The 13,023-nt window shown below is 44.6% G+C and overlaps 1 protein-coding gene across 2 annotated transcripts; it reads right to left on the reverse strand.

The window, feature by feature from the left end:
- Positions 1-94: 94 nt before the first annotated feature.
- On the reverse strand, positions 95-8,157 carry LOC125544163 (neutral ceramidase). 2 transcript variants are annotated; one of them, XM_048707754.2, is made up of 10 exons: positions 7,841-8,157; positions 6,671-7,093; positions 6,033-6,241; positions 5,310-5,678; positions 4,948-5,203; positions 4,594-4,864; positions 4,391-4,516; positions 2,097-2,160; positions 1,279-1,448; positions 95-830 (listed from the first exon to the last, which is right to left on the reverse strand). In XM_048707754.2, exons 2-10 carry the CDS (start codon positions 7,015-7,017, stop codon positions 285-287), a joined length of 2,358 nt encoding a protein of 785 aa, XP_048563711.2. In that variant the 5' UTR covers positions 7,018-7,093; positions 7,841-8,157; the 3' UTR covers positions 95-284. The 2 variants fall into 2 exon arrangements, with proteins under 2 accessions (XP_048563711.2, XP_048563710.2); XM_048707753.2 differs by lacking the exon at positions 7,841-8,157 and adding an exon at positions 7,254-7,397.
- Positions 8,158-13,023: the final 4,866 nt, after the last annotated feature.

The following is a 13,023-nucleotide window of genomic DNA, read 5'->3' on the forward strand; positions in this document are numbered from 1 at the left end:
GTATGTGTTATTGTCGATTGTGTGCATCCTAGTTATGTGCTCATTATGATTGTATCTATCGATGCTACATTACGCGTCAACAAAAAGCGTCATCTATCGGAAAAGACAAGCTATATATTTCCTTATAACTTAAGCATATAGAGTAGTAGCAGTTTCGTATGATCGGACACTTACAAATTTACACCTCCGGGACGTAAATACAAGGGGGGAATCATGTGGAGTAACGGATTACATTCCAAGAAGTAAACTCTGGCAGGTATACCATCAAAAGCATTGTGTATAGCTCAACGCACTGCAAATGCCCGAGAAGTACCCGTAAAATGCTTGATTGACCCTATCAATGGCTTAGAGGCACCAGAATGCCTCAACCTATAAACACCAGAGGCAGCATCCTCAGGAATGGTCCACTCCAGCGTCGCGAAACTTCTTGGACTGAATTTTGAAGGCCTAGACCACTTGAATTGCAATGACCAATCATCATCATCATAGACAGGAATCCAGTCGTTACCATTTAGCTTCTCAACAAGTGCGAACGTGCCCTCGGTTAGAAGGTCGTTCCTTGGACAGGCCGAATAGAATGTAGCATTCACTGTACTGCCTTTCCTGAAGTTTGAGTTTGCTGCAACGTCGGAGCTAACATCCCCAAAGTGAACACCAGGAGGAGTAGAGTCATACATGACACCTGGCAGCAGTCCAATTTGCTTCTCCAACATGTCAGGAGGTTGGATGTTTGTGGGGACCTCTTTGTTTTCAACCATAGCTGTGGCAAGTTTCTGAAACTCTTGAATGTATGCACTCAAGGTGTGGGGACCGTACAATGTTGACGCGCCCTGCAAAACATGTTTATGCCAATGAATTATTCATGCATTGATACATATGCTGAGTGGATCTATTTTATGTGTTTGATGGGTTCAGGTTAAAGATACATCAGATCTTTAGCAACAAAGCATCAATGAAAGCCAACCGGTATAATTGCGGAGTTTCTAGCAAAAAACCAGATATAATTTTTCTTTAGTTTGCACTACAAACATGGATGGGGCTGAAACAAGTTTTGACATTGCAGGACATCTTCAAATCATGACACTTGATTCTAGTGCAGCCTTGCAAGCAAATCGAAGAGGGAATAACCAGCATTCTAACACATCTCTACTGAGTAGAGATGTATGATTTAGCCATATCAATTAATCCCATAAAACCCAGTAACTCTGTAAGAATATGCCAGAAAAGAATAACTATGAAAAGAAAAAAATTGTGCAACATCTGTTTTGTTGGATATACCTCGTATCTTTGGATCTGGTATTCTTCAAATGTTGTGACATACTGAGAATATGTGTTTGTCAGCCCCGCAAGAACAACATGAATATTTGTACCAAATTCACCATTGCTGCCACTTATCAGTACATTTTTTACAGCATCGCGTAGCCGCCTGCCAGCCATTGTCGTGAATTCTGTACCAAAACATAACAAAAGAATTAGGGCGCACTTGGATTGGGTGTATTTGAATACACGGGTACTTAATTTACGGGTGTAAATTACCGAGTCAGTAGAGATTTCCGGCTGGAAACGAAACGACAGATGGAGACGTGTATTGTTTACAGGTGTATTGCTAAGCAAAACGACATCCCAAACATGGCCTTAGGAGTGCTGGCGCGCATTGTTGCTGAGTATTTGCCTTGCTAGCTCTATATCCCAAGCAATTGTCCACCTAACTCTTGCCCCACAAGGCTACGCGTTTGGCACAGCTAAAAAACTTTGCTATGTAAAGCAAGCTCGCTATATGGGTAAACTCTTCATTTTGTCATGATGTGGACTTGTGGTCCACTAAGTAGTTCCTAATAATTACTATATACTATATTCAGTAAAGTTATATTTAAGACACAAAATACACATTAAGTGGGCCATCTTTTCATTGCCTAGCAAAGCAAAATGGGAAAATGATGCAGACATGCATAATGCAGCTGCTGTTGAGAAAAAAACGGTAACACCAACATTTTACACCATGAGCATGGCATTATCATAGCATATCTCAATAGATCAAAGAACCACATGCACTTCTAACTTGACAGACATCCTAGGATTGACGAATTGTAATATACCTCCAGGAACACACAAGATAACCAGCTGACCAATTCTTATGATCTGGATGGGAAGTATCGCAGGCTGCAAAAGATTACAAAAATCAATACAAGACCAGCAAATAAAAATTGTGTCAATTCAGTAAGTTGTTTCTAGTAAGAGATCATCTTTTTTGGAAGTTAGCAGGCGAGCTGCAAAGTTAACTGATCAGGGGAAAATCTAGTTAGAAATCATGGTTCTGATTTGAATATTGTGAAGCTTAGGAACAACAGGTGCTTTGCAGTTAACAAATGAAGACTGAACATGAAGATATATGATGGCTACACTTCAAGCTCTTGAACTAAGTAACTCCCATGAGAAAATAAATAAATCTAATTGTTGAAGAAAAGTAAGGAATGTGACATTCCCATATATTACACGGAACTATATCTTATATATCAGCCTATACAGTGCTGGTTCGATGTAGCAGCAATGTAGCAGCAAGAGCGAGTTGTTCTGCTTTGGTAGAGCCAAGGATGAACAAGAGGCTTATAGGCAATTGTTTGGGTGCGATTTGGGGGCTTTACCTTTTTCTTACATAGGTATACCAATCCACCACCGTAAGCTAACAAACAGAGAATGGAAATGCATCGAAGACCGATTTGAAAAGAAACTGAGTTGCTGGAAGGGCAAGCTCATGTCATACGGAGGCCGATTAATTCTGATAAATTCGGTGCTCACGAGTATGCCTATGTTTCTCTTGTCGTTCTTTGAAGTCCCAGTTGGAGTCAGGAAAAGACTGGACTTCTATCGATCGCGTTTCTTCTGGCAGGGTGATGAACTAAAATGAAAATACCGCCTAGCCAAATGAGATATCATCTGTAGACCGAAAGACCAAGGGGGTCTTGGTATTGAGAATCTTGAAGTTAAGAATAGATGCCTTCTCAGTAAGTGGCTGTGGAAGCTGTCCAGTGAGACGGATGCCACGTGGGCGCAAATCCTTCGTAGCAAGTACCTTCAAACCAAAACTTTGTCCCAGGTGACAGTCAGGCCGACCGATTCACCTTTCTGGAAAGGACCGATGAAAGTCAAACAATCCTTATTTAATAGGACAAAGTTCATTATTGGCAACGGTGCTAGTACACGTTTCTGGGAGGATACTTGGCTCGAAGAGGAACCCTTGGCCATTCAATACCCGTCTTTATATCGCATTGTTCAACGACGAGAGGTGTTCGCTGCAACGGTATTTCAATCTATCCCCCTTAATATTCAGTTCAGACGGTCGCTAGCGGGCAATCGTTGGGAAGAATGGCTCCGTCTAGTTAGGAGACTGGTGGAGGTTCAGCTTTCTCAACAACCAGATGAATTACGCTGGAAGCTTATTAGGTCTGGAGTATTCACAGTTAAATCAATGTATATTGATGTTATCAATTCGAGCTTCATTCCTACCTCCAAGCATGTTTGGGCTGTCAAAGTTCCATTGAAAATAAAAGTGTTTATGTGGTTTGTCCATAAACAAGTTATTTTAACCAAGGACAACCTGACGAAGCGTAATTGGACAGGACCTACTAGGTGTAGTTTCTGTGATCGGGATGAGACGATCAAGCACCTGTTTCTTGATTGCCCGCTAGCCAAAGTTCTTTGGCGGACGGTCCACATTGCTTTTAATATTACTCCACCGAATTCTGTCAACACGTTATTTGGGACGTGGCTTAATGGGATTGAGCCCGACTTAGCGAGACATATTCGTGTAGGAGTATGCGCTTTGCTGTGGACTATCTGGACTTGCAGAAATGATTTGGTTTTTAACAGAACATCACGTATTCATTTTTTGCAGGTTATCTTTCGAGCCACGGCTTCGATCCGTTTGTGGTCGTTACTCACTCAGATGGAGGCCAGTGAGCATTTGGTTACTGGATCTGTCCGCTGGGAGATGGTAGCTCGGGATATCTTCAACCGGTTTGGATGGCGGTCATGTAATAGGATAGGAAATTAGTTTACCTATCTCTCTTTAGCCAGCCGGTTGTGGCGTCCTTTATTTGGCTAGTTTGTGTTTCTAGCCCATTTTGGCTCTGTGTGAGCTTTTTTCTCTTTTTTCAGTTGGGAGACTTTGAGACCTTGTTGGAACCTTTTTGTTTGTTTTAATAAGATGGCCGTATGCACCGCTCTGATGCAGAGGCCGGGGAGATCCCCCTTTTCGAAAAAAAAAAGCAGCAATATAGGTCCTTATCATGGCGGCGTTAGTTTCAACTATCAAGTGAAATAACAATTAAGACGTTCCAGAGGAAGCAAAGCAACAAGCCTGCTTATGATTACTGAAAAAAGCAAGTCATACCGCCCAATCATATGGTTCCTTCATTTCACCAGTGTCCAGCAATATTGGTTTTGGAGCTTGGCACTCGACTTGCTCTTTCCCTGGTGTCTTTAGTAAGTTCCTCACTAATCTCCAGAAAGGGTTTCCCTGATAAGACGAGCTTCGCAGTCAATGAATAGCACATCATCAAATTCTGAAGAATACATTTAATTGATATACTGAACCTTGTCATCTCCTTGTTTGAAATCAAAAGCTCCAGGGCCATCTGTGGTTCCAGCAGCAAATGCAAACCCCATGGCTGCTGGGCATGTTTTCACCACCTGCGGGCCGCCCGTACTTGTAGAAACACTAACTTTGAGTTGCGAGAAATCTAAGTAGGTGTGTCGATAGTCAATTTTTCCTTGTATTTCTTCAGAAGCTGAATTAAAGAGATCTACAGCCTTCAGAAATTGCCTATTCCCAATTATGCGGGTACTTTCAAACTCATTAGGATATCTGCAAGACAGCAAAATTTCATTTATACCTAATAGTGGCTTATGTGTACGGAAGGTTAATAAATTGTTATGCATGATGAATACCCTGGGCCTCGTCCATAGCAAAGTTCGTTCTTCCCATTACATGTGCTGTGATTGAAGTCACAAGGAAGATGGGTGTCTATGCAAAACGTCCCCAGGACATTTGGACTAACATCTCCACAGTTTGACTGGCAAAACGCGGAAACAAATTTTGCATTGTTTTCTTGAGAGCTTCTAATGCGTCTAGTGATATTTGAACCTTCCAACCGTCTTCCACCCGATGCCTCGTAGGATGACGCCAATTGCATTAAGTCGTCAGCTGAACAAAAGCAATGGAGAAAATAATCAGGTTTATGCACAACCTAATATGTTTAATTCCAATACACTATCTAAACAATGCAAGAATCATGTAGCATGTAACATACTTATCTCATCCGGTTCCGGTATTATTGTAGAGACTCTTCTCGGAAGTACAGATGTCATGTGCAAAAATCCAAGATCATCAGAACTTGCAACACCTGTCTGCTTTGGAAGGCCATTCTTTTCAGCCCAGTCTTCCATGAAACGTGCAGCTGCTCCTTTGTTATCACCACTTATCAAAGAATTTGTGCGACTCATTGATGTTCCGTGAGTCGCAAACCAATTAAAACTTCCAACTGGACCCGATTCATCATCTACAAACTTAACAAGGGTCATTTCTTTATCAACATTGTATTTGTATTTGCTTCTCTCTTCAGCAGGGTTATTCAGGTACGCGCTCGGGCTGCGATTCACACCAGCATCAAGAAGGTCACCTGAAAATCAAGCTTCAGAGATTGATAACGAAATCTTTGCAACAGCTAAATCTAAGATTAGCCAGCATCACAAGACCATACAGAGAGAAAAACGCAGGCAGCATACGGGGAATAGAACATGCAAAATTATACTTTGGGGCATTTATTTTATATAGCTGCAGTAGCGAGAAATAAGATTGTAGCTAGACTTCAAGGAACATTTAAATACCAAACTGAAACTAAATGACATTATAGAGTAAAGTGGATGACACTCCAAAAACTACGCAACGAATGTATTTTAATTAGATGTGTGAGATCAAGATAAATGGTAGTTTGGTAACACATTAGTCCAAGACAGTGCAAATAGTTTCATACCTTTATTCACATAGATCTTCCCAGGATGGAGGTTGTTATGAGCTTCAACAATGCTTTTCTCAATCCCATCGACAATTACATCAAATGACTGACGAACAAACCCAAGAGAAGTGACAATATAGACTACATACTGCAGATAACCTCCAGGCCCAGCATGGGTATGGATCCCACTGATAGCCACGTTATTCTCATTATAAAGATCACCATACCTGCCCAATTGAGGTTTGCCAAGTCAACCCAACTTTATGAGCATGCAAGGCAGAATCTACAGTTTTATTGAGAAGTAGACCAAGCAGATTACAGTATAAGACCTCAAATAAAGTCACCGAGTGCCTTTGTACAGTATGTATGTGCAATGTGAAATGGCTAAAGTGGCACTGCCTCAGTTCAATAATCTAAATAATGTGCAGAACAATATCAGCAGTTAATGGTGGCTTAAGATAATCAAGAAAACAAATCGGGTACAAGTAAGAAGATAGCTTCATAATGAACTAATATTTCAAGAGAGATAAATGAGCCACGGATGATGTAACCAGGCAACCTTAAGCACACTCTAGGAAGAGACATCACACAGAGAGTTGAAACTTACATTTCAGGATTTTCTGATAAGTAAAAAATCAATAGAAGTGAGCTCTTACCTTGCTTTTAGCCTTTCGAGCACCTTTATATTCACAAGCTGTGATGCCATGCAAGCATCCAGATTCACAAAGACAACACGCTTTCCATTAGGCTCAGCAACAATAAACGCGCGTGACTTTAGCCTGAAGTGAATCCCTGATGCAATCTGCTCAGTATTTGCATATCCCATCATGTTAACATCTGCTGCGGGCCCTGTTATGTCATAGCTCCCCATGCCGACCAAATATGGAGAATCGGAGAGCACCGGGCTGCAATTCTGAAGGACAAGAAGTAAAAGAAGACATAGCCATATCCTGAACGAACCAAAACCACGGACTTGATAGCGCAAGCAAGATGATGCCTCCATCAGGAACCAGGGAATGGAGTTGTTGATCAACTCATGCAAGTCCAAAATCTCCAGAGAAGAACAGATTAACCGTACACTGCAAAAGAGAAGAGAGCCTATTACAAAATAGCCGAACATTCTATCATAATGATGCAACGGGAAATGGTGTAAACTGTCCACGAAGGGCTTCTAAAAAAACAGTGGCAACACAATTTCACTGTGCTCCTTTACATGAACACATTATGAGCAGACGAGACCTATTGAGCATGAAGAAATTTATGTTGCCTGACACATGGATTCCTCGTCCTCGACATTGTCACGGCAGAAGATAGAAGAGCATGGCACACATATAGATATAGTAGGGCAGATCGTAGGATAATTATATCCTACGAAACTTGCTTCTAAATCACCAGGTCGAGCACGCACCCTATTGAATCCTTAGAATGGGGATTGCCAACCAACGCGACCGCACGTCAAGGCCGCGTCTCTCACAAGACAAGCAACCCCTGTAACGTCCAAACTAAGCCAAATCCCACAAGCAAAGCCGCAGCAAAGCGACACGGGTTGCGGCCACTCTCTCACTAAACAAGCAACACTTTCAGTGTGACAGTCTGGGGCACTGGCAGGATTCAACGCCAAGACAAAATCACAACCCAACCCAACCGGAGCACAGAATCAACCCCAAATCCGCACCAATTAGACTCAACAGTTACGCAATTTGATGGCCTGATCCAGCGAGACGCGTGCAATTAGTCACACGTCGGCAGACAAAAAAGAAACGAACAACCGACGCGACCTGGGTGGGTGGAAGGAAGGGGGAGGAGGCCCGAGCAAGCGAACTCACCATGCGAATGGCGAATCTCAACTGGGAACCCCGGCAACTTCAGCTGCTGCTGCTGCGCTGGCTGGTCGCCTCCGTCGCCATTTATTAAACAGCACCAAGCGCAGACGAGACGCGACGCGATCGATTGGGAACTCCAAGAGCAGGGTGCCACTGCCTTGTAGTCGTGGCTCACTGGATAAGAGGAGTTTACTAATACTAGTAGCACCAAGGCAAGCGCGCTGTCAATCAAATCTGACGAGCGGTGAGGGAGACAGGCGGGAATGAGTAGGAGGATGCAGTGGAGACAGGGGCGGAGTGGCGAAGACGGCGACGCACAGGGTGTGGCGTCCAAGCCACGGCTCGGAAAGGGCGGGCCGGTAGATGCGTGGTGGGGTATACTGGTACTATGGTGATGGTGGGGGAGGCCTCAAGGAAAGTGCGGCTCCGGCCACCGGCTTTGCGCTTTTTCGCGTGACCACCTGACCGGGTGGGTTTTACCGGCGGTGTGGCGGTTCACACCTGAATTTATTGTTGAAGAAATTTGTATGGAAGCTGATAGATGTATCCGTATCCGTCGATCTGTAGTTGTCATCGTCTGGCAGATCTGGTAGGTAGATCTGACTCATATGGTCCATCCCATCGTTTGGCAGACGATAGAATGCTTTACTAAATGAAGCCGGAGTTCGGGACTAGGAGGCATTAATGGGTGTCTTGTACGGGTTTATGGTCTCATGAATTGGGTCCGTTTGGTAGGCAGGTCTGGACAAGACAAAGACGCCTGGGTTCGGCCACGTGTACAGCTGGGCCGATTTCTTTTAGAACCCTCATTCAAGGCAATTTATTCAAAGTTTTGCGGACAACATCAGACTGCACAACGGCAGTCAAAAAAGCATGAATTACATCAACAGATTCTACAGTCAATCCACTGACTAAAGCTTTCTTAGCACATGTATGAGCTACCTCGTTGGCGTCTCTTCAAGCGTAGGTAATATCGAATTCTTGCAAGTTTCAGAGAAGTAACTAAATCTCTCTAAGTATATGGCCTTCATTGGACCTAAACGAACCATCCTTCCGTTCACCCCGGATTATCAAACAATCCGTTTCAATGAGAACTTTCTGCCATTCCTTTTGTATCGCCGGAGAGGCTGCCTCTCTAAGTGCTAGCAGTTCACTGAGATAGGGATCGTCACACTTTGAAATTTGCACATTCTTCCAGCTAAAACTGCCCAGTGTGGTTCCCGGCAACAACTCCCGCTCCCAAACACAACTCTACTGCATCCACCGCTCCATCAGTGTTAATTTTCACCCAGCCTACATATTGTGGGTTCCAACCTTCTCTTGGTTTTTGCACCGCAACTGCACTTGTTGGAATATCAAGTGCCTGGATCATCTCTCGAATAAGCTCCATCAAACGAATCGGCTGAAACTTGATCTCATCATAAGTATACTTATTCCAGTTACTCCAAATGGCCCACATTAATGAGACGGCTATCGCCGCTCGTTACTTGATGCAGAACATCGGGTCTAGAATATCGCTAGCCCACGTCACCGGATGTAGATTAGGCATTGGGCCGAAATCATTGTTCTGACCCTTTTGACAACGTTTAGCACAATCTGGCCCTAGTTCCAAAAAATCATGATCTGGCCTTTTTTTCTACCGTCATAGTAACTACCTACCGCCACGGTCCTTGGTGGTGGTAGGGACCCGGTCAACGTAGGCAACACCGTCTGGCTGCGATGACGTGGATAAGTGGCTATCGACAGGCTCCTCGGCAGTAGGGAGTTATACCCTACCGCTATCGACCCTAGCGATAGGATTCTAAAGAGGTAAGTGACACGCGGGGATGCTTATGCCGATGACTCGGGCCATGGTGGAGGCACATGACAATGAACTTGGAAGAGCAAATGTTTGGATTGGGTTGAGGCAATGTGGGCAAATAGAGGTAACACAAGTATCCGAAGAGAAAGAAGCAGTATAAGAGGAAGAAGCGACAAGAGAAAAAATATGACGATGCATTTCCCCCTAGTTCGGCATTGATGAACTTTTCCCTGTTGATCCATATGACTGTTAATTTGTACTACAATTTGCCAGTATTTAGGATGAACTGTCATTTCCTTACTAGCTAGAAGTGAAACGGTTTTATTTCGTATTGCATATGCAGTGTAATGTGTAGTAAGGTCACTGATAGGGCCACGACCCGAGGGTGGCTAACCCGGACCAGTCAAGTATGGAGATGGGTCGACGCCCAAGGCCCAACAAAGGGCGGACCCTGTTGGAAATATGCCCTAGAGGCAATAATAAAAATTATTATATTTCCTTGTTCATGATAATTGTCTATTGTTCATGCTATAATTGTATTAATCGGAAATCGTAATACATGTGTGAATACATAGACCATAATATGTCCCTAGTAAGCCTCTAGTTTACTAGCTCGTTGATCAATAGATGGTTGTGGTTTCCTGACCATGGACATTGGATATCGTTGATAACGGGATCACATCATTAGGAGAATGATGTGATGGACAAGACCCAATCCTAAGCATAGCACAAGATCGTGTAGTTCGTTTGCTAGAGCTTTTCTAATGTCAAGTATCATTTCCTTAGACCATGAGATTGTGCAACTCCCGGATGCCGTAGGAATGCTTTGGGTGTATCAAACGTCACAACGTAACTGGGTGGCTATAAAGGTCCACTACAGGTATCTCCGAAAGTGTCTGTTGGGTTGGCACGAATCGAGACTGGGATTTGTCACTCCGTATGACGGAGAGGTATCTCCGGGCCCACTCGGTAATGCATCATCATAATGAGCTCAATGTGACTAAGGAGTTAGCCATGGGATCATGCGTTACGGAACGAGCAAAGAGACTTGCCGGTAACGAGATTGAACGAGGTATGGCGATACCGACGATCGAATCTCGGGCAAGTAATATACCGACAGACAAAGGGAATTGTATACGGGATTGATTGAATCCCCGACATCATGGTTCATCCGATTAGATCATCGTGGAACATGTTGGAGCCAATATGGGTATCCAGACCCCGCTATTGGTTATTGGCCAGAGAGGTGTCTCGGTCATGTCTGTATGGTTCCCGAACCCGTAGGGTCTACACACTTAAGGTTCGGTGACGCTAGAGTTGTAATGGGAATAGTATGTGGTTATCGAAGGTTGTTGGAGTCCCGGATGAGATCCCGGACATGACGAGGAACTCCAGAATGGTTCGGAGGTGAAGATTGATATATTGGACGAAGGGTATTGGAGTCCGGAATTGTTCTGGGAGTACCGGGTGACGACCAGCGTGACCGAAAGGAGTTTCGGAGGCCCCGGCAAGCGTTGGGGGGGGGGCTTATGGGCCAAGGGGAGGGGGCACACCAGCCCACTAAGGGACTGTGCGCCCCTCCCACCCCATCTCACGTAACCTGGAGAGGTGGGGGCACCTCCCCTAGGGCAGCTACCCCTCCTTGTTTGGGGGCAAGTTTCCTAGGGGTGGGGGCGCCCAAACCCATCTAGGGTTTCCCCTTTGGCCGCCGCCCCTCCCCTAGGGAAACCCTAGGGCGCCTCCTCCTCCCCCCTTCCCCCTATATATAGTGAGGGAGAGAGGGCAGCCGCACCCCTTCCCTGGCGCAACCCCTCCCTTCTGCAACACCTCCTCCTCCTCCTCCGTAGTGCTCGGCGAAGCCTTGCCGGAGAACTGCAAGCTCCACCACCACGCCGTCGTGCTGCTGGAGCTCTCCCTCAACTTCTCCTATCCCCTTGCTGGATCAAGAAGGAGGAAACGTCCCCGGGCTGTACGTGAGTTGAACGCGGAGGCGCCGTCCGTTCGGCGCTAGATCGGATCTTCCGCGATTTGAATCGCCGCGAGTACGACTCCGTCATCCGCGTTCCTTGTAACGCTTCCGCTTAGCGATCTTCAAGGGTATGAAGATGCACTCCTTCTCTCTTGTTGCTAGCATCTCCTAGATTGATCTTGGTGACACGTAGGAATTTTTTTGAATTTTTGCTACATTCCCCAACAGTGGTATCAGAGCTAGGTCTATGCGTAGATTCTATGTACGAGTAGAACACAAAGTAGTTGTGCATGATGATTTGTTCAATTTACTTACCGTTACTAGTCTTATCTTGATTTGGCGGCATTGTGGGATAAAGCGGCCCGATCCGACCTTACACGTACGCTTACGTGAGACTGGTTCCACCGACTGACATGCACTTGATGCATAAGGTGGCTAGCGGATGTCTGTCTCTCCCACTTTAGTCGGATCGGATTCGATGAAGAGGGTCCTTATGAAGGGTAAATAGCAATTGGCATATCTCCGTTGTGGCTTTTGTGTAGGTAAGAAACGTTCTTGCTAGAAACCCATAGCAGCCACGTAAAACATGCAACAACAATTAGAGGACGTCTAACTTGTTTTTGCAGGGTATGCTATGTGATGTGATATGGCCAAAAGGATGTGATGAATTATATATATGTGATGTATGAGATTGATCATGTTCTTGTAATAGGAATCACGACTTGCATGTCGATGAGCATGACAACCGGCAGGAGCCATAGGAGTTGTCTTAATTTATTGTATGACCTGCATGTCAATGAAAAACGCCATGTAATTACTTTACTTTATTGCCAATCCCGTTAGCCATAGTAGTAGAAGTAATAGTTGACGAGACAACTTCATGAAGACACGACGATGGATATCATGGTGTCATGCCGGTGACGAAGGTGATCATGCCACGCCTCGAAGATGGAGATCAAAGGAGCAAGATGATATTAGCCATATCATGTCACTTTATGATTTGCATGTTATGTTTGTCATGTTTACATCTTATTTGCCTAGAACGACGGTAGCATAAATAAGATGATTCCTCACTAAAATTTGAAGAAATGTGTTCCCCCTAACTGTGCACCATTGCAAAGGTTCGTTGTTTCGAAGCACCACGTGATGATCGGTTGTGATAGATTCTAACGTTCGCATACAACGGGTGTAAGCCAGATTTACACATGCAAAACACTTAGGTTGACTTGACGAGCCTAGCATGTACAGACATGGCCTCAAAACACGAGAGACTGAAAGGTCGAACATGAGTCGTATAGTAGATGCGATCAACATGGAGATGTTCACCGTTGATGACTAGTCTGTCTCACGTGATGATCGGACACGACCTAGTTGATTCGGATCCTGTATCACTTAGATGACTAGAGGGATGTCTAT

The sequence above is a fragment of the Triticum urartu genome, chromosome 3A, assembly GCF_056163025.1.
Source record: "Triticum urartu cultivar PI428250 chromosome 3A, HENAU_Tu73, whole genome shotgun sequence".
NCBI classification, from domain to species: domain Eukaryota; kingdom Viridiplantae; phylum Streptophyta; class Magnoliopsida; order Poales; family Poaceae; genus Triticum; species Triticum urartu.

Coding starts and splice junctions, on each gene's coding strand:
- LOC125544163 (XM_048707753.2), bottom strand. Junction 5,679..6,032: donor GAAGATCTATGTGAATAAAG/GTATGAAACTAT, acceptor CTTGATTTTCAG/GTGACCTTCTTGATGCTGGT. Junction 5,204..5,309: donor ACCGGAACCGGATGAGATAA/GTATGTTACATG, acceptor GCTTTTGTTCAG/CTGACGACTTAATGCAATTG.